This window comes from Aulostomus chinensis, chromosome 24, assembly GCF_037954235.1.
Source record: "Aulostomus chinensis isolate RoL2024-O1b breed Wild chromosome 24, RoL_Achi_v1.0, whole genome shotgun sequence".
In the NCBI taxonomy this organism is placed as follows: domain Eukaryota; kingdom Metazoa; phylum Chordata; class Actinopteri; order Syngnathiformes; family Aulostomidae; genus Aulostomus; species Aulostomus chinensis.
Genome location: NC_141343.1, coordinates 1,635,442 through 1,657,148, shown reverse-complemented (window position 1 = coordinate 1,657,148; position 21,707 = coordinate 1,635,442). Strand labels below are relative to the sequence as shown.

The 21,707-nt window shown below is 43.5% G+C and overlaps 1 protein-coding gene across 1 annotated transcript in view; it reads left to right on the top strand.

Moving 5' to 3' along the window:
• The window catches only part of adam19a (ADAM metallopeptidase domain 19a), a 158,976-nt gene that overhangs the window by 132,434 nt on the left and 4,835 nt on the right, over positions 1-21,707 (top strand). Inside the window, exons 15-21 of the mRNA XM_086197197.1 lie at positions 149-257; positions 7,327-7,531; positions 12,494-12,571; positions 16,723-16,831; positions 18,251-18,392; positions 20,594-20,693; positions 20,880-21,116. Coding sequence (XP_086053323.1) covers positions 149-257; positions 7,327-7,531; positions 12,494-12,571; positions 16,723-16,831; positions 18,251-18,392; positions 20,594-20,693; positions 20,880-21,116 — 980 coding nt within the window. The remainder of the gene's footprint in view (positions 1-148; positions 258-7,326; positions 7,532-12,493; positions 12,572-16,722; positions 16,832-18,250; positions 18,393-20,593; positions 20,694-20,879; positions 21,117-21,707) is intronic.

The window sequence follows — 21,707 nt, the reverse complement described above, 5'->3', positions numbered from 1 at the left end:
CAACAAAGAATAAACTTATAGTCAGATGGCTTCATGGTTATTTGAATATTTAAAGGTGAAGGAGTATTACACTTGCTGCTGCTACCTCCTGCAGACATGTTCATGTATAAATATGCTCAACAAACAGTTGGATATTTTGTTTTTCCAGGAGCCCGACCGGCCCATGACGCCTGCTTCCAAGATGTCAATGCAGCAGGGACCGCTTTCGGAAACTGTGGGAAAGACGAGCATGGAAACTACATGAAATGTGACAAAAGGTGAGAGATACTTACTGGTGATTTAAGGCAATACGTCCCCCAAAGATGACTTACTGTCAAGTGTCGGAACTCGCGCAAACGTTCTTCCCCTGCATGAAGTGAGAAAATACAGGCTACATATTTTTAGCTCGAAGCTAATGGAGACCAAGAACTAACAACAGCGAAACTGTCAAAAAGCAATTTCCAGTATTAAAAAGCCCACCCAGTTGCATGAGTGATTTATTTGGAGCCGCTGTACTGAGCACCATCACTGTCCCAGCCGTCTGAGTGCACAGCAGCAAGTCGGCCTGTGTGACACTCGTCTCTCATCCTAGGCGTCCTGATTTTGATCTTCTGCAAAATAAAAAAAATCGGCAAAATCACTCAAGTGAACTCTGAGACCGTTCTGTCAGATGCAAACTCACGCAGGAAACACAGTTTGCGAAGGACACACTCTGTGTCTGTCTCTCAGTGTCATGCAGGAAAAACACTTTGGCGTTACTGTAAGCTGAGCAGACATCGTCGGATTTCAGACGATGTTTAATTCAAACTCACGTATGCAATATAAAGCCAGATCTCAGGATTCATGTCAGTGCTGCTCACGATTCAGCATTTGCGTAAATTAATGAAAAATTAAAACTAAAACTTCACTTGAATAGTTTCAAAATTTGTGAAAACTGCAAAAAGTTGGAAAATGTTGCCTTTTTGCCATGTTCTAGAGGTGAAAAGAAAAAAACAGTAAGTATTCAGTCTTCGTTGCTGGTTGACTGTTTGCAGTTTGACTTGTCCGTTTTATAGTAGAACTCCTGTTTTGTGCAGCTTACTTTTTTAAAAACCTGTAGGCGTTCATGCTGCTTCAGCAACCAACCTGCCTCCTGAGACGCTGCAGGTCACCGTAGCAACCTCACACCTTGTCTGTTACTTGGCATAATGAGAAAGTTGTACTAAAGTCTGGGAAACTACTGGTGACGTTGCTCCCAGTGTGCCAGAGCACAACAGTCAACCCAAAGCCTTGGACATGTTTGAAATTCACCTGGATGACCGGACGGGAGCGACTGCGTACGGTCTTTGTGCTCCTTGCAGTCCTCATGTCAACTGCACCACAAATGACTGCCAACGAATCTGAGATCGAGGCTGAATTCTGAAGAGTCTTGCGGTTTAAAAATCTGACTGACAGGCTCCAATTGTACAGGGCATCTGTTCTTCAACTACGAAACCCCAGCTAACTTTTCCCATCATCAGTTTCTCTTGTGTTCTTTGAAAACTCCTCCTCAGTCGTTCTCAAAACTCCCAGCAGCCTGCCTGAATGTAAACCATCCAATCTTCCTCCCAGTCTGTGATTGGACACTGGGAGAGTGGAGACGCTGTACGTGAGCTTGCGGCTTCTTGCCAGCACACAGATTAGAGATGGAGCGAGCGTGCAGGTGGAGTTGAACGAACACAGGACAGATTTCTCTTTGCTCAGATTAATATTTCCTCTTTAAAATGTACAGTGTGTCTGCGAGAGTCAGAAAATTCCCACTGCTCGCTCACCAACGTGGCACAAATACAACTCCATCATATCAACTCTATCTTGCAGCCAGTATTGTTTTTCCAATATTGAGTGTGTACTCAGTCATGCGTGTGCCTTTGCCCTCATCATCATACTCAGTATGTACTCAGTGCACCGCAATGTGCTTCTTAGAATCTGCCCCAGTGTTTCTGTGCTGCTGCTGTTCTCCTCAAGAAGAGTATGGAGAGTAGTCTTCCTGGGGGTGTCAGGGGGGATATGAGGTTCATATATGTGCACATATTCGCAACTTGATTGTGATGTATGAGGGGAAAATGCATTTTGGGGGGTTATTATTCAGCCTAAGCCATATCTGCCGTTGCACACAAAGCCTTCTGGACGGGTCTCCTGTTATAAATGAGCTCTCTTGCTGTCACAGCTCACTTGGATATTGATCATTAAAGCTGTTACAGAAATGGCATTTAATTTCTTTCAAAGCACACTTTTGCTGAACCGAGCGTTTCCTCATACATCCTAACACAAACACGCCCCCAACACAGACCTCAGAGAGACATTTTCCCTGGCACAGGTCCACGGCTAATTAATAGAGCTAATTTAGTGACTTAGCTATGTAAATGAGGCTGTGGATTAGTTGACGACCCCCTTGTATGATCCACCACTGCCCAAATCCATTATGGAATCCCACAGGAGCCATTAGTGTGTTTTTAGGCCACAGCAAGTCAGAGAGCTGATTAGAGGATATTTAAATGCACTCTCTGGCAGTTAAGACCTGAATAATCTAGGCCCAGCTGCTATCTGCCCATCATCTTGTAATACTCCTGGTGTGTGTGTGTGTGTGTGTGTGTGTGTGTGTGTGTGTGTGTGTGTGTGTGTGCGCGCACGCGTACACAGGCGTGTGTGTGCAAGTTTGGTGGTTTGAATTTCCATATTAATGACAAAGATGTGAGTGATGATTAAAAAAAAAAGTTGAGACCTCCTCAAAAAGTGTTGAGGCATGTTATTGTTGAGGTGTCACCTCTCACCGATCCCACCAGTGTACAGGGGGATGAAGATATTTCATTATTTTATGTTGCTCTTTTTTTCCAGTTCATTCAAGCCAAACTTCAACAAATGTGTTTTTTGCCTTTTAAATACTTACGCACAGGTGTCTTTGCTCCAGAATGTAGAAAGAGCCAGCCATGTACATTTAGATTGAAGCTGATGGCAACTTATGGCTAACTACTTAATAACTGAGTATTATCTAACACGGCGTGTGCTTGATAAGCTAACTACGACGCTGCCAGTTCAGATGACACACTCGAGAGCCCGTAAACTAACAGCTGATTTGGACAGTTTTGCTGTCATTAGCCTTCAATTATGATTAGCTTCAAGCTAAATATACATAGCTGGCTCTGTCTGCATTCTGGAGTCACAAAGAGATAATGCAAAAATGAAAATAATGTCTATATATTCAAGACGCATTTGTGAGTACTTGAAGGCACTTTGTGGGCAAAGTTTCACTCTAATTAAATGTATTTTGTACATCTAAACATGAAAACTATCGATGGAGATAGACAGTCCAGGAGAGGGCTACGGTGTTCTTATCAAGTAACCTTGCAAAAAAGTAGGTGAAGGTCGTCTTTGCACTAAAATGGGGAATAATCCATAAAAGAAGAAAAGAGGTAGTCCAAGGCAACTCTTCAAGAGTTAAAAAGCCTTTATTCATCATGAACAAAATTATTAACATGTTTCAGACTGTGGCGGCACGGTGGTGCAGTGGTTAGCACAGTCACCTCACAACAGATGGTTCCGGGTTCGAGTCCCGGCTCTTTCTGGGTGAGTCTCCATGTTCTCCCTGTTCCTGCTGGGTTCTCTCTGGTACTCCAGCTTCCTCCCACAGTCCAAAGACATCAAGAGGGGACCAGGTTAATCCAGACTCTAAATTGACCGTAGGCGTGGCTGGGAGAGCCAATGGTTGTCTGTCTCTATGTGTTGGCCCTGCCATGGACTGTTGACCTGTCCAGGGTGAACCCCGCCAACAAGCCTCCTTAAGGATGCCGTCCCTCTAGTCAACACTTCTATATTAAATCAAATTAATCTTTCCTTCGTCACAGGTTATGTGCCACAGGCCTTTAAGGTGGCTGTCATCAACCCTTTACTTAAAAAACCTTCTCTTGACCCAGATGTGTTAGCCAACTATAGGCCAATATCCAACCTCCCCTACATCTCCAAGATCCTTGAGAAGGTTGTCCTGGAGCAGCTACATGAACATCTGCACAGCAACGAGCTCTTTTAAGCCTTCCAGTCTGGATTCAGGGAACACCATAGCAAGGAAACAGCACTGGTCAGAGTCTCTAATGATCTTCTTATAGCTTCAGACAGAGGTCTTGTCTCTGTGCTTGTCCTTTTGGACCTCAGTGCTGCATTTGACACCATCGACCACAGCATCCTGCTACAGAGACTAGACCATGAAATTGGGATTAAAGGAACTGCCCTAAAATGGTTTAAGTCCTACTTATCTGACAGGTTTCAGTTTGTTCATGTTAATAATGACCATTCAGAGTATAGCAGAGTTACATATGGTGTACCACAGGGTTCAGTTTTAGGACCGATTCTCTTCACTCTTTACATGCTCCCATTAGGTGACATAATCCGGAAGCACTCGATCAACTTCCACTGTTATGCAGATGACACACAACTTTACTTGTCGATGGAGCCAGACGACACAAGCCAGCTTACTCATCTGCAAGACTGCCTGAAAGACATTAAATCCTGGATGTCTTCTAACTTCTTAATGCTCAATTCAGATAAAACTGAGGTCATCATTTTTGGACCTAAACACCACAGGGACACACTCTTGAATCGGATCTCTACTCTAGATGGCATCACCCTAACTCCGAGTACAACTGCAAGGAACGTTGGGGTCATTTTTGACCAGGACCTTTCCTTCAGCTCCCATATAAAGCATGTGACTAGGACCGCCTTCTTCCATCTGCGAAGTATCTCTCCACTGGCTTCCTGTAGGATCTAGAATCGACTTCAAAGTCCTTCTGCTGACTTATAAGGCTCTCAATGATAAAGCTCCATCCTATTTGAAAGAGCTCATTAGTCCCTACTGTCCCACCAGAGCACTCCGCTCCCAGAATGCAGGTCTTTTAGTGATTCCCAGTATCAATAAAAACAGACTGGGAGGTACAGCCTTTAGTTACCGGGCTCCTCTACTGTGGAACCAGCTCTCTCCATGGGTCAGAGAGGCAGACACTTTAACTACGTTAAAGTCCAGGCTTAAGACTTTCCTTTATGACAGAGCCTTCAGTTAGGACTGGTTCAGGTAGCTCTGAACCATTGATAGCTATGCTGCTACAGGTTTAGACTGCTGGGGGACACATCAGGTTACATGGAGCCCTTCCCTCCTCTCCTCCTCTCTCCTCCTCTCCTCCCTGCACATTTTTGGAACTGTCATTACCATTACTTGTTGCACTTTGTAGTTTGGCCTTGGTGTCTTGCAGTCTCTCTGTGTTTCCACAGATCCACCAGAGCCCCAACCGCCGCCTGCATCGCCCCCCCCCCCCTCTTATTCCCTACTGTTACACCGGCCTGCGCTCCCCTTCCATGAACCAGTCTGCCATCCAGTCCCCCATCAAGCTGGCTTGCTCTCCCTGCCTCCCCTCCCATGAACCAGTCTGCCATCCAGTCCCCCATCAAGCTGGCTTGCTCTCCCTGCCTCCCCTTCCATGAACCAGTCTACCATCCAGTCCCCCATCAAGCTGGCTTGCTCTCCCTGCCTCCCCTTCCAGAAGCTTCCTTCTTCAACTGTTATTAACATTTCTATGTTTCCCACATTCTGCATTGTAAACTGTTTTCTTGTCTGTAACAACATCTACTGCACGTCTGTCCGTCCTGGGTGAGGGATCCCTCCTCTGTTGCTCACCCTGAGGTTTCTCAGATTTTTCCCTGTTCAAAGGGTTTTCTATGGAGTTTCTCCTCAGTCGATGTGAGGGTCTAAGGGATCGTTTGCCATGGCATAGTCCATGTTACCAATCTGGATCGCATGCTTGTGTTAGTGTAATCTTTCTTACAGTCTACGTTGAGTGGGGCCTAAGTAGAAGGCATTACATTTAGAGCTAACAGAATGTAAAAATCCGAGTGTGTAAACTCCTTCGATTTGACTTCTACATCACAATGTTTACAGTGTCCACATGCGTAAGTAACGGCAGGGGGCTTGAATAACCGAATAGCTCGTTGTGCAGACAGATGGCTACGCACAAGTCTGTCACTAAGAGTAGGCGCCCTTCTAAATGAAATAATGGGGGGCCCTGGAAAGACTTTGTGTCTGGTCACATTCTATGATATTCCAGTTACTTTTAGTGATATTATCAACTGATGGGGTCCCGGTGTCATACTGTGCAGGGAAATAAACCCGATCCGTTTTCACTTTCTGGGCTTTTTTCTCAAGAAGGGCACAAAAAAGGCTTTTTAACTTTTGAGGAGTTGCCTTGGACTACCCCTTTTCTTCTTTTATTGATGGAGATATTTAGGATGATTTTTTTAATCGTTTTTATGACTTGTTCAGATCAAAATGATACACTATCCTGCAAAGTAATGAACCAGCTAATCTAATATGAATAATAACTAGACATGGTCAGTTGCTGAGGGTATCTGCTGAATAGCATGCTCACTCTCATACTATTATATTTAATCAGGGCTCTCTGCTTGGCTGATAATGGATTCCTGAACATCAATAATCCAATATGGCTGCCACAGGAAGTAAACAACAGAGACTGAAAACAATAGGAATTGAGTTTAGACCATGAAGCGTGCTGCAGGGAAGATGAATTTCAAATTGAAAGTCAGCTTCCCTTTGGGTTCTGTCAACCAAAAGACAATAGAAATTTATACTTTGGATATTTAATGACTTCAGAAAATAAGCTCTGGCTCATAATTTCATTTTTAAAGGGAGACTCAGTTACTTCCTTAAACAGCTGAGGAGTGTAAAGTATTTTCTTTCTCCAACACTTTGAAAAGTAAAGGAAACAAATGTGATTTGTTTGGGAACTATTTCCAGCTAAATCCACATTCGCCAACAGCAGGATGGTGCATGTAGGATTTTCTCCAAATGAAGCACCCTGTCTGTTTCAGTGATAAGTTTTTAAGGTTTTTGGACAATGATCTGGTGGTCTGCCACTCGAAAGAAAGATGTCAGGTTTGGTTAAACACACGATAGATCAGTTCATTGGTAGTTTGTGTCTCTTAATGGAATTATTGATCATCAGCCTTGTACCAATGTTGTATGAGTTCTTTCCCCCTAAGAAATCTTATCAAAATCAATATAGTTTACATGTAAAATATATGTGAACAGAATAAAGATGTCACGAAAATCAATGAAGTCAATAAGACCGATCTTTGTCAGAGATTTCGGATACTGATTCACTTCTAGAAGTCTTTGAAACTTTGATCAGTGTTGGTACAGTAAACTGTGTCACCACTCTCAGCTGCTTCACTGGAGATGTGGAACTGTGAAGCAGATTTGCAGCAACAACAAAAAAAGAAAATCTCTCTTGACTTAAGAAGTAAAGTTGTGTGTGTTTTATTTCCCTCCAGTGATGCAAAGTGTGGTAAGATCCAGTGCCACAGCACTGCCAAGAAGCCCAAAGGCACCAACGCAGTGTCCATTGACACCACCATCAAGACGGACGGCATTGAGGTCAAGTGTCGTGGCACCTACGTCTACAGCACCCAGGATGGCCAGGGGGACCTGCCTGACCCCGGCCTCGTCATGACTGGCACTAAATGTGGAGAGGGCAAAGTGAGTCCTGGAAGTATCAAATATTTATTGAAAAAAAACACACACAAAAAACATTGTGCTCTTTGTATGAAGAGACAGTCAAACAAATTTCCTGCTGAAGTTTTTCGATAACTAGTGTTACATTCACGAGGGTACGTAGCTTGTAGCACAACTAGCTAACATGTATCTAGCTAATACTCAGGCTGAAATACACTTTCAATTCATTATTCAGTCTGACCAGGTTCCCACTGCAGCCCTTTTCCCATGTGAGTGTTGCTGAAGTGAGTCCCCATAAGTAACTAATCACAGCATTTGGTTTCACTGCGACTTAAAAAATAAATGAAATATCTCCACTAGCAGGACCTCACACCTCATGTTTAACCGCTACAGACATTCGACCCAGCAGCAAACCTCGAAATGATTCAGCCACCACTAGCATCCTTCATAGGTAACCAGGAAGGCCCAGCTAGCAAGGTGAGTTGCTGGCATGCTAGCTGTGGTAAGTGCTGCCTTCAAAAGCAGTCCCATGACGGCAGGTCATCAGTGATGTCACGGTCAGCTCAGATGTCTCCTGCATTGGTTAAACGTGAGATGTACCGTAATTTGTCTTAGGAGAAACTAAAACCAAATTATGGTAGCACTTCGTGCTAGCAGGTTCTGCAAGCATTAGCGTGCCTCAGAGTTAGCTGTGAATCATTTCCTTTCGTCTCATTTAAAGATTACAGTGAGAGTAGTAGCCAGTGAATGTTCCTCTAAAGAGAGAGAGAATACAAATCTTCAGCTGTCTCTTATTGATTTTACATTAAACTTTTTCAGGTCTTGTCAGGAGAACTCCAAATGTTAAGGTGTTTTTAGAGCAGTTGTTTAGGAGATTTTTTTTTTCAATAGCAACAGCCAATGTTTTGACTTGTACGCTCTGCGCAGTCACATTCAGTGTTGGAAATACAAATTCAAGGACTGGAGCCAAGCTAGCATGTTGCCGCATGTCTTGTAGGGCTATAATTCAGGGTTCGCAGAAATACCTGGACTTAGGTTGACAAATCATCCTGCATCTTTTTTAATCAGCAAAACCTTGTATAGTTAACATTCAGGCTTCGGAATTCTTGCAGAAACTGACCTTTTTGATTAATGCCAAATAGCTGTAAACAGAAGCAGATGCATAGAGAGAGTGCAGTGAATAATATTCATATACTATAGACTATTCATGGTTTATTATGAATCTTCATTTTAACACTGTATTTATGGGGAAAAATAGACCAGACATTCAATCGGGGAACTGAATTTTTGATAGTGAGCACAGCAGCAGCCTGACCCACACATTCCCACATGGTTCCGGGCATCTGCACAACGTGACGTTCATTGATTGAAAGTGATGAAATGTAGGTCAGACACAACAAAGGAACAACAACAGCAGCATGGCAGTGACGGCAGGGAACTTGGCCACAGAGAGAGTGATTTGCACTTCACGCCATCCAAAAGGTTTTAGAAATGTGTCAGATTTTGTTCGGTACATGTCAGTTTGATCTCGCTCCATTGAATATAATCCACTATATAATCCATTAAACATTCATTGGGCTAAAGCTGGTAGTTGATTTTCATACAGGATTTAAAGATCACAAAGTTTGTCCTAGTCTGCACCAATCTGCACGAGTTTGGGCAGCTTGGTGCGGTGATCTGTAAGTGTGTGAGGGGAACAAACTCATCCCAGTGAAAGTTGGAGCCTGTCAGACATAGTTAGTCTATGCTCTTGAGGAGATGAATGATTATTATGTGTTATTATCCCTACCACCGTATCTGTAACACTTAGAATTAGCTGACATGGCTAAGCTTACATCTACATGTCATTCAGTACATGCAATTAACTTCAGTTTCTCTGACAAGTGTTGCTCTCATTAAAAGTGCATATTCCCTGTTAAAAAAAAAAAGCCAAACGTTTTTACTCTCGGTTTTATTGATAATATGTTAGGATTGTTTAGGCTTGGAGTTTAAGCTAACTAGAAGTCGTCCGGTGTCTGGGAGTCCCTGCTTGAGTGAGAACGCCACAACCAGCAGCCATTCATCAGCTGCAGAGTGATCCAACAGGGCACTTAGCTACTAAAAGTTCTGTTCTACCTCTGACATGCTCAGACTGTTATGACACGTGCCAACTTTTTGGGGAATACGCCATATTTGCCACCTTCCCTAGAACAAGGCATGAAGATTCGCTCAACAAGAATAGAAATGCAACACTTTTGTGTTTCTCCTATTTTTCATCAATTTAAGTGCAAATATAAAAGTTGTTACATGCACTGAAGAGGTTCCAGTTCGTGTGTCAGTGAGCCCTTCCCCTTTGGGAGGGAAACCCACGGTAATCCAGCACCGTCTGTCCTGAAAGACGGTTTGAAGACGTTAACTGTGCTCCTATCAATCAAGAATGTTCATCAGCGAGCATCAGAAGTGAGGAGTTCAGCCCTGAGCTGTGAGTTGATTTACTCTCAGGTGGGAAAAGTTGTCGGTTTCAGCTAATTTGAGTTAATGTAATCAACTCTGAGTGGCTTCACACTGAGAAAGCAACGTGCACCACGACTGTAAAAAGCCAACATTAATGGAGCCTCGATACCGTGATTCGCCATGGCAACCGCTAACAAAGAGTGGTCTGCAAATCTTCATGCGTACTTCCAACGAGTGCATTCCGGTGAGACCATATTTTCAGGGGGAGGAGTAGCGTGGGAAGAAAGTGCTGCTTGATGCTTAATACATAAGTATGAATGCATCAATTCATTTGATATTTCAGAAATATCATAAATTACTGGTAAAATCTAGAAGTTCCTTCTGGCTCAGGCCCTAACTAGTGGAATGGTATTGTAGCCAAAAATCTATATTCATATAGGTCCAAGTCCTGTGGACGAGAAGTGGAGTTGGAAGCAGCTTTAAATAAAACATAGGAATCGTATTTATTATATTAAACACATTAAATGTAATTCAGTGGCTATTTAAAGGGGCAGTAGCTTTGATGTTGCTGTGGGGAGCGCTGATGCTATCGGATAAATAACAGACTGTGAAGAGAAATGCTCAAATCTTCTGAAAAAGATAATACATATCTAGTTACCATAGTAACTGAGTCAGAGCTTAAGTAACCTCTCTTTCTGAAACAGATTGAAGTTACCCCTCTTTCTCAGGTTGGCTTTAACTCCCCGGCTATGACAGAAACCCAGACTTTCCCTCATATTTCAGGGTTAACGGACTCATTTTCACTGAACGTGCTTTCTGAAATGGGCCCTGTTCTGTCTCATGGGTTTCGTCAGGCACTTGTCCACTCACAAACACACACACACACACACACACACACACACACTAAATTATACGAAATAAATGCAAAATGATTCTCGTGAATTATCACGAGTTCCCTCTATTCCGCCGCTAAATTCTGTGTCTCTTGCTGTATATTGTAGTGCGCTCCAGCAGCTTGAATTCTATTTCAGCTATTGTGTCTTGTTAAAAAGCCCTGAATGGTGCAGCACGAGTCCTGTATTGTAAATAGGAAGCAGAGACTATCATCTGTCATCCAGATGAATCTTTTGTCACATATCGAGCAGCAAGAAATGCACACATAGTGTAAAGATGCTGCGTCTAATCACTCACATAGTCACCCCACCCGGCAACAATAGAACTGGCTCAGGGAAAAGAGGAGGTTGCTAAGGCAGAAAACAGGCCGAATGGTAACTGGAGTGAGTGGCAGCGTGGCGGCATCTGGACAGGCTAATCATGAGAGGAGAGGCGGAAGTACCTCCATGGCTCCGGTGTGCTGCCGTCCACTCAGGCAATCACGCAGCCACGCAAGGAGAGAGAGACAAAGAGAGTGCAAGCTAGGTCAAGGCTGAAGTAGAGAGTGTAATCGAGAAGCGGTTCTGAACCAGGGGTCACTAGATAGGTCCTGGAGGGGTTGGGTTGGGGTGTGTTGCCTCAACTGGAAAGCTCTAGAAAATGATGAAAACCATCCTTAAACAAAGAGCTGCAGACTTTACTGTTAAGCCTCAGTAGTGTAAGAACACATTTCTTTCCATCGTCATTTTGTCTCTGAGGCCTTAAGTACACATGTGAACTTATGGTGCAGTTATTTGAGTGCATTTAAAACAGTGAAGCCAAAACGGAATTTATTATTCTGTCTGTAAGTTAAGAAAATAAAAAGAAGAGCTAGGAGCGTGCAAAAAGTGACCATAACTCTGATGAGTTTTTATTGACCTATCAGTTATGAACACACACACACACACACACACACACACACACACACACACACACACTCACTCAACAGAGGCAGCCAACCTACTCCAGTGTGCAGTATCTACTATGACATGGTCACCAGGGGAGGTGAGGCTCCAACAGGTGACTCTTTGCTAACCTTAGCCTTGCTGCATCTTAAAATCTGCAAATCAGTGTCAGATACTGTTACAAGTTGATCCATCATTTATTCATTTCTTGCCTTTGTTTTGCAAAAAACAAAACAATGAAAAAGTTCTTGTGCCTTATATAAAATATTTATTGTCTTATTAGATGTAAATATAAATTCCTCACATTTGCAAATGTCACTGGTTCAAAGGGATGTGATTTTTCTCTTCCCGAGTACTCATAAAAAGATGAATTAATGACAGAGCTGTCAGTCGGTAGCAGCCCACCTATTTAGAAAGTGTCTGTCCTAACAGCTGTAGGAACACACTCAGGATAAATGACTCACATGAGTCACAGAGTTCCTGATGAAACGCCGCGTCATGGTCATCGCTTGGTTCAAAGCATCTCAATAAACATCCGTCAAGTCTGTAAAAGGAGTGATTCTGGAAGAGATACTGATGCTGTGTGTCCTCAGGCGAGTTGTTCCAAAACCCAAGGGCGCTGACAGAGGGACAGCGTGCACACCCGCGCGCGCGCGTGTGTGTGTGTGTATTGTGTGTGTGTGTGCGTATGTGTGTAATTTTTAACACAGTATGTGATCTGCTTGTGTTGTCACAGGTGTGCAGAGATCGTCGATGCCAAAATGCGTCCTTTACTGAGCTGGAGACTTGCATCGCACGCTGTCACGGCAACGGGGTAGGCACACATTCACACACACAAACACACACACTCACACGCACACACAAACACACGCACACACACACACACACACAAACACATACACACACAAAACAGACTCAACTCACTTAGCCTTGTGGGCACGGCTCCCTAATCTTATTGTCACACTGTGTCCTTGGGCAAAGGTAGTGCTTTGCTGCACTGTCACAAAGTCTGTGGTAAAAAGGCAGGAAAATAGATGGCAGGAATGGAACAACACCTGAAGTGATGAAGTATTTATTGGAGCGGTCCAAGCAGGCCTGAGGCAGGAGTCCTGCATAGTGGATGAGGCAGGAAGTGGCTTCTGCACTGGTGTGCCTTTTTAGTAAAGTCGTAGTACTATCATTATTATTACATTAATATCATTGTGTTGGAACATGTATCAGCACTCGTGCTTTCTTTCTGTCTGTCCTTGTCCAACTGCTTTTATCTCTTTCTTTGTCCCTTGTCTGCCTGTCAATCTCTCTCCCTTTATCCCTCTCTCTCTCTCTCTCTCTCTCTCTCTCTCTCTGTCCCTCTCTCCTGGTCTTTCACCCCAAATGGTCGAGACAGATGGCTGCATCAAGAGAATCTGCTCGACATGTCCGCCTGATGAAAGGGAGTTTTTCCTCCCCGCTGTCACAGAGTATTGATTGATTTCCGATTCAAGAGGCTTTGTGAGAATTTCTTATGCTATTTTTTTCAAAAAGCGCTTTTCAAAGTTGCTCTACATCATGTAGAACAATAACATCAACATCAGGAGTTTGCGTATGTTGAAATATCTCCTGTAAAAGCAGGCAACGGTCCTTCCTCTGCTCCTCTCTCATGTTTGTTTGCTCAAGCATCCAAATCACATGGAATGTATGTGACTCAAATCGAAGTGTGGGTGGTTATTTATGAAGCGTCATGAGATCACTTTAGTTGTGATGCAGCACTGGTGTTTTTAGAGCGGCAATGCTCACGAGTTTTAGATCTAATAATTGATTTTGAGCCGATTCGGAGGATGGAATGAATCGCACAGTAACTCGCGATAACAATATTATCATGATACATGGTGCCGGCTAATCAGTGTATGATGTCTGTGTCATTTCAGAGGAAATACTCCCTAAAAAAAACATCCAAGTACTGCATTGTGGTGTTTGTTGAAACTATTTGACAAATGAGATGAAAACGGCGCAACAAAGTGCAGAGTCGGAACTTGCAGCCTCTTGAACAACGACGCACGTACAATAAAGACCTGATAATGGTTATGGGATGAGTCAGTTTGGCATCATTGTGTAGATATTGTATCAATGGTGGAAGTATTATGATATACTTATATTTTACCTTGTTAATTCACACACCTTTACTAATCGCAAGCCATTCAGAGGCTGTAAAGGAGAAGGAGAAGGATACAAAGCACCTGGATAAAGGTCCGATGGTGGAAACCATCAAAGAAGAAGAATAAAAAGAGATGAAGGGAGGCCGTTTTAGTGCTGCAGTATTCTGAGAGGGAGGCAGGAATTGAAGACATTCACAAGATGACCTTAAAGGTAAGATAATCATAGTTCAGCATTTAAAGTGTCAATTAGAAAATACATTCAGTCGAAACCGCAGCGAAGCTTATTTTGCCACCAGTGTGAGCAAATATTTCTTCAGTGGAATGTAGCATCAGAAACTATTCAATTAATCTGTCTGCCAGAGGTCAAAGCAGAAAATGAGAAATCTGACTCAAACAAATTTGATTCTATTCAGAGAATCATAACATATTTTGTCAGTTTTTGAGAAGCTGAGTTAAAAAAAACACTGCAATTATAGTTACGTTTTATGTAACCTCTTATCCTACAAACAGCCTTCAAATACGGTTCTGACATCTAGTCATCGTTCCTTCTGTTTTTATTTCTTCCTTCTTTATTCATTTTGAGGAAATCCTTGACCCTGCTGACTTACTTAACTGGTCCTGATGGTGGCGCTGCAGCGACCTTCTTAAACTTCAAACTTTGAAACTTTGTAGTGAGGGCTACAAGTTCAAATACTGCACAAACTGATGAATCCATCTCCTGCTGTGTTTTTACTCCGTTGACACCAAACTTGCTCGACTGCATCTTCAGACTGTCATCCACACTCAGGATTTCAGCACGTTGCTGCTTTTAGTATGTAATTTGCACTCGTTGTGAGTTCTTGTTGAATTAATTCAGGGTCTAGTCTCTGTCATATAATTCACACCGATTTCCTGAAGAATGCTTGAGCAGATACAAATGAGCGAAGAACAGAGGAAGGACTGCTCGCTTCTCTACAGTTTTACAACTTCTACAAGAGATATTTCAGCATATAAAAGCCGCTGGCGCATGATGGCATTTTATTTCGTAGTTCTTTACACGTCGGAGAGCCCTGCCCTCAACACTTCTCACACAGAAATAACACCGAGCCTCCCGTATCTGAAGTGAATTAATGATAATAATCAGCAAACAAATGTGCGGCCTTCATGTCGAGCGTGCTCTAATGGCGCAGACCTAAATAGGCATGTTAATCACTAATGGGATCATTACATCTCAATGTAACTGGAGCATAGCAGTGTTTTCTCCATCATCTGGAGCTGAATACGACTGACATGAATCAAGCTGAACTGCTCATCTCTATGCAAGTTGTTGGCTGTTTTCTAATTTCACAACTTTAAGTCAAGTCGGTTAAAAACTCTGCTAATTTGCTGCCACGTGAAGCGAAGGAGGGGAAAAAAAAAAAGTTTATTGTTCCGTCACATCATTTTTTCCGAGGTCTGATGTGGGTCATTTTCTATTATTATAGGCTTAATGAGTGCACTGTATATTTTCCTACGGTACAAATGCCGGAAAGAAAAATAACATCAGCAACAGAGTAGCAGCAACCTCATAAACCTCCTTCCTGTTTTCATGGTATCCATAATCTTCCTAACGATGCCGTCAATTTGTAGCAACAGTCACAGAGACGTCAGCTGGTATTTGTCTTTTTTCTACTATCAGTCTGTTTCTCTGTTCTTTCACCCGTTACTACACTCCGTGTGGAAGACGTGATGAAGGCATAAGCGTGGAGGAGTGTTTACAAGTACTAAATATGCAGTACACATATAGGCGGCTGCGTATCGTAAATAAAATATTTAAATTAAAATCATGCTTATGGTTATTAGGAGGTAAGGACAAATGTTTGAAAGCTGAATAAAGTGATGTTTGGTCCACGGTGAAAGTCCTTGTCATTTATGGGTTAAAAAAAAGTATATAAACCCTGAATGATCAACTTAGAGATTGAAACTGATTTTCCTTTTGCTTTAGCAAATGTGTCAACCAGATATGGGCTAAATAAACACTAAACTTGGGACCCTGGATTCGAGTGTGCAGAACAAAGCCACGACTGCTCCTCCTCTTCACTGCGTTTTTTTCCAGCGAATGATGAACTGGAGAGTACAGGCTTTTTATAGCTTTGATTTGTTTGCATGATGATGAATATGGAGCCTGAGGAAAGTGTTTGAAATGGTTATTGTTGGAAAGTGCATATACGGTGGGCTAAAGCTACGGGGCAGCCAACGACACACCTCTGAAGAACACGCACACAACATTGGAAGTGTCTTCTGCACTCTGAACACCTGTTTAAAAATTGGTCCTGCTGTCATGTGACATCAGTGTCTTCATTTTTAGACTTATTGATGAAAAAACTAGGGCTCTTCTTATCAACAGAGGCTAGGACAGGCTCTTAACCCTTTCCTGCTTGCGCTCTATAGAACATGTTTGATGGGCTTAATTTGCCTTGACATGAATTTATGAAGGAACCTGGGAATTGAAATAATGACTTGTTTGATACGTCGCTGGTAAACGAAGTTTGAGATGTGGAATAGATGCAGCAGCAACCTTGAGGGCTCTTTTAATCATGCGGTGCGTCGGTGATGCTCATGTACAACACTCAGCTGAAAAGAAACTGGATGAATGAAAATCAGCTTTTGGAGCTCCAGAATTCCAGTGAGACCAGTTTGAAATTGTTCGGAGGAAAATATCACATATTATCAGAGAGTAACAGTCAGGTAACTCATCTCATTTGACTGGTAGACACACAAGATTGTACCCAGAATGACGTGCAAATCAAATTAACGTGTTTGTGCGTGTGCGTGTACGTGTCTGTGCGTGTCTGTTTGCTCATCTGCTCAGGTGTGTAACAGTAACAGTAACTGCCACTGTAATCGTGGTTGGGCGCCACCCTTCTGTGAGAAGCCGGGACTGGGAGGAAGTGTGGACAGTGGGCCTGTCCAGTATGACAGTGAGTTAACACACACACACACACACACACACACACACACACACATTGATCCAGCAAGGTGAGAAGGTTCAAATACATCCACTCTTGCAAGGTTCTTGTAATTGAAATAACATAGAATGAATGTGGATGAGTGGAAGTGCAAACAAAGACAGAGAGAAAGATCAGAATCTCACAGTCCGTCTGCGTTTGGCCTCAGCGGCTGTTCTGAACATTCATTTTAGGACACCTTTCAATTACAACGGTGAAGAGGGAGCTTAGCCAAAAGGCGAGGCTCTCAATTTACTGGTCAGTCTACGTTCCAACCCTCACCTATGGTCATGAGCTCTGGGTAATGACCGAAAGAACAAGATCTCAAATACAAGCGGCTGAAATGAGTTTCCTCCTCAGGGTGGCTGGGCTCTCCCTTAGAGACAGGGTGAGAAGCTCAGTCATTCAGGAGGGGCTTCATGCAGCTACTTTTTAATGTGGCTAATTTGTGTATTTTTGACATTTTTAAAAATGTGATATAAAATGTAGTCAATTTTGTTTAATTAATTTGAGCCTCTTGGCTTTTATTTTGACGTTACCTCAGCGAACCTCAGGATCACATGACTAAACTTCGTATTGTAATGTCTTCAAATCAGAAAACTTGAACAAAAGAATTTGCAAAAAGTAAAATTGAGTAAGTGTTGCACGGTGGTGCAGTGGTCCTCACTGTCACCTCACAGCAAGAAGGTTCAGGGTTTAAGTCCTGGCTCGGGCACGGGATCTTTCTGTGTGAGTCTCCATGTTCTCCCTGTTCCTGCTGGGTTCTCTCTGGTACTCCAGCTTCCTCCACAGTCCAAAGACATCAAGAGGGGACCAGGCTGATTGATTCTCTAAATTGACTGTAGGTGTGACTGTGAGTGTGAATGGTTGTTTGTCTCTGTATTGTCCCTGCGATGGACTGGTGACCTGTCCAGGGTGAACCCTGCCTCTCGCCCAAAGGCTGCTGGATAGGCCCCAGCCCCCCCCCCCCCGCTACCATTAACAGGAATAAGCTGTCGAAAATGGATGGAAGGATGTTTTATTCAGCTAAATCTCCTTTATGACAAGTTTAAAATGTGTGCCACTACCTTTCATTCGTGGGATCTTATTACTTGATCAAAAGTCAGACGGATCAGCGTCAGTGAGTCCTATGGTCCCCTCAGAGAGAGGTAAACATGACAAGGATGGATACAAGCTCCCTTCCAGCAAATTCTTGTTATAACATTCCCACAGGTGAAGAGGCTAATCCCCCAACACCTGTGCACAAGGAAGAAGGGGCGGGGCAGGAGAGACCAAACCTCTACTTTAACAATAAATTGTGGCGTAGAAGTGATTCTTTCACTTGCTTCTGAGACGGTAAGATGTTGGTTATGTGTGTGTAATAAATGTGTGTGTGTGTGTGTGTGTCCACAGGTCAGGTCGGGCTGGTTGTAGGACTTCTGTTTGCCTTCTTAGTGATCCTCCCTACAGTGCTGCTGCTCTTCTACTGCTACCGGATCAAGACTTCCTACTTCCATAAGTGGCTTTCCCAGAGAGAGAAGAACAAGATCAACAAGTACGGTCTCCCGTCCGCCTGTCTAATTGAATCCAGAGTAAACTGCATTAATTCGGCTGCAGGCTTTTGTAATAGAGAGGGACAAATAAATGAGAAAGGAAAAGAAGCAAAGCAACAATTAAATTAGGTGATGTTGAATGACAGGGATGGGAGACTTCGCTGCTGTGTCTGCTAGTGCTCCGAGCAGATACCGGAACGTTCCACCTCTACGTCAGCGTAACTGGCAGCTTATTGTACTGCAGCTCACCTCCATCAGAAGCAAACACAATCCATGTCCTCATAAAGCCGGGAGCTTCCTTTATGAGCGCTGCCTGATGCCCCACCCAGACAGACCGCCACAGTCATAACACTGCCTCGGAAAACACTCAGGTCCTCTGCAGTGATTTACAGAAATGTGTCTGGAGACGGTCCAGCCTTTTTATGCCCCCGACCCTCCAAATATAGACCGAGAGGAAAAGGCTGAATACTCGTGATTCTGTATCTCGCAGAATTTTATGGTAACTGCTGCTAAAGTAAGAGTAGACGAATGAATGAACGGCTAATGCATGGGAAATTGAATGGCTACGTTGATTAAAAAGACTCCTAATGGCAGCAGCCATGAAAACCATTTGCAATTTGGAGGGTTTTCTTCCGTGGCCAAGAGTTGTGGTTCACACACAGTTCAACAATAGGACATCAGATGTATATTCAAAGTCCTGCAGTGTACAGTTAACAGTTAACTAGTACTTACTAGTTGCCTGTGTCTACTCTAATTCATAACACCTGGTGACCCCTGCAGGCTGTTCTGCTTATCAAGCCCCCGTTTACACCTAAATCCATTTTGGGATACACATACATTTATACCTGGTATTAACATTCAAGTCAGTACAAAACTTAATTCGATTCTCCAGATGCAGCTCAAAGTACAGACAAACAAATGATCAAATTAGACGGCGTGCGCAGACCTCCGTCAACGCATCTCTCGTCAACTAATCCACAACCGAATCATCAGAATTATCCACTGTTTTATGAGTTATCCTGCTAACAACAAATAGCCAAAGAACACACAACCTCCTCAGCAGACGGAGGAAGAATAAAAACAATTGCATGTGAGGCAGCCATGTTTATTTTTAATGCTGTCAGGTGGATCAGAACAGGCTCTGGTTGCCATTGTAGTGATCTGAGAACTGGAATTTCAAGCCTGGCAGCGGCGTTGTTACAGATCAGCCAAAGCCTTCTGATCCCGGCCTTAGACTCCAACCTGGGAAGGGGTCCAGCCTGTCTGGAAGGAAAAGCATGTCCAGGTGTCTCCGGATCATGTTCTCACATCGACTCTTGGATGGCTGGCATGTTCCTCAGACTCGATGTGACGACTGTGACTGGTTGGGTGAGCTCAGACGGGGAACTGTCTCGTTAGAACATCTAGTTTGCTCAAAGCCAAGTCTCAGTGCTTCTATTGACTGCTACTTGTTTGGTGTCGCAGTCGAGTTCACGTGTGTTCACATTTCATCTCCAGGAAAGGAAACATTAAGGTTTGGATCATTTTGGGAGCGTGTAAGGATCAAATTAAAAGCATATTGCTGGGAGACACTCACTCTCACTGAGTTGTTACACTTGATCGTCGGCTCAGGCAGCTCAGTACTATGGGACTGTACGTATTCCATGATTGGTCTTTAGCGCTTAAAGTACACAGCAGTGATTTTACCAGAATCTCTCATTTGGAGTCCAGTCCAGGCTGGAATAGGACACATTAGTACTCACGCACTAATTTTTCTCTACCTTAGTCAACCTTTCAGTCAAGATGGACCTTTTTTCAGCAAAGTTCCCACCATTACAAATATTTTAGAGCATGTGTTGTTTTCTTCACAAAGGTGGAAAGTTTAGCATTTACATTTTAGTAATGCAAGTTTATCAGTCATGCTTTGCAGGTTTTCCCTGTTCCTGTACTCGTTACACATCAATGCTTCGAGATAGTGGCCAGGACACTACTTGGCCTTTTTAAAAAGAAATCTGGATATATTTCTGACCTGGAATCTGCTTTGCTGGGCTGAGACATTACGTTGCTCCTCACTTCCTCTCCTGCTGGATGAGAAACTGCATGTCGGCTTCTCTGTCTGTTTTCCTACCTGGGGCCATAAAATCAAAGCCAGCTTGAGGAGAGTGATGAAGCAGGACAGCTTCCAGGTGCTTTATTTTGACTTTGTCCTCGTCTCTCTGCCCAGGGCGGAGGCAGCGGCGGAGAAAGGGAAGAACGGCCATCTGAATCCTGCCTTTCACCTGAAGGTAGTCGGACCAATCAACAAAGCCAGCGGCCACAAGGGGGTGAGTGATGCCTGTTGCTGTGAACCATGAGGTCGACGTTTGTATTACTGGAGCTCCTAGAATATGCAGCCTGCTCTTCTTTGGTTCAGAGCATTCAGAATTGTTTCATCTTGTCGTTGTGTCCCTGTTATAGTAGAGTTTAGTGGCTAATGCAAGATTTAAAAACATTTTTTTCATTTGTTCTAGCTTCCTCACACCAGCAAAGAGGTTCTTCCCCTCAGACCGGGTCCTGCTCCCAGTGGAACCCAGCCCGTCAACATCGTGAGACCTCTTAGACCAACGCCATTGAGGGATGTCAAGGGAGTCCGCCCACCTCTCCCAGCTGGCAAGCCCCCATCAGCCCCCCCAAAATCCCCTCCGACCCTACAGAGACTCAGCCCGCCCAAGAAACCCCTGCCCCTAAACCCTACACGATCCCCACTGGTAAGCCGTCTTTGAACTCTTCTCTGTACCCGGCAAATGTAGCGGAATTGTGAACCTTTGAACTAAAATAAAGGGTTTGAATTTGCATGGATGAAGATTCAGTTGGGACAGAATCCGGTTGCAATCAGACTCGCCTCTGCTTCACCTTTTGCGCTACATACCTGCATGCTAACAAGTTAGCAAGCGGAATCCTCGTCGAACTTTGGACTTAAAATCAAGACGCCAGTATATTTTTGGATAATCACCTCTTAAAGTGAATACGGTATGAAATTAAAAGAAAAGTAATGTTTGATTTCTAGATTAAACAAAAGGAAGAACACCTCAGACAATTAAGAGCTAATTTTGGCGAGTCCCTGCCTGAGGAGATCGGTCCCTAACTGTTCAATCTTGAAATGAACAGGAAAAGATGAGAAAAGATTGACTGCATTTGCATTCAGACTAACTGGTGTTTTTTGATTAAACAGTCTCAGAGAGCAGAGCTTGCTCTCCCACAGTTCCGCTACCTGCCATAATAAACCCGGCTCCCTGTTGCCTGTGCTACTTTTTAGAATATTCTACGCTTTCACTTAATTTCAGCAGTTTGAGGCTTCA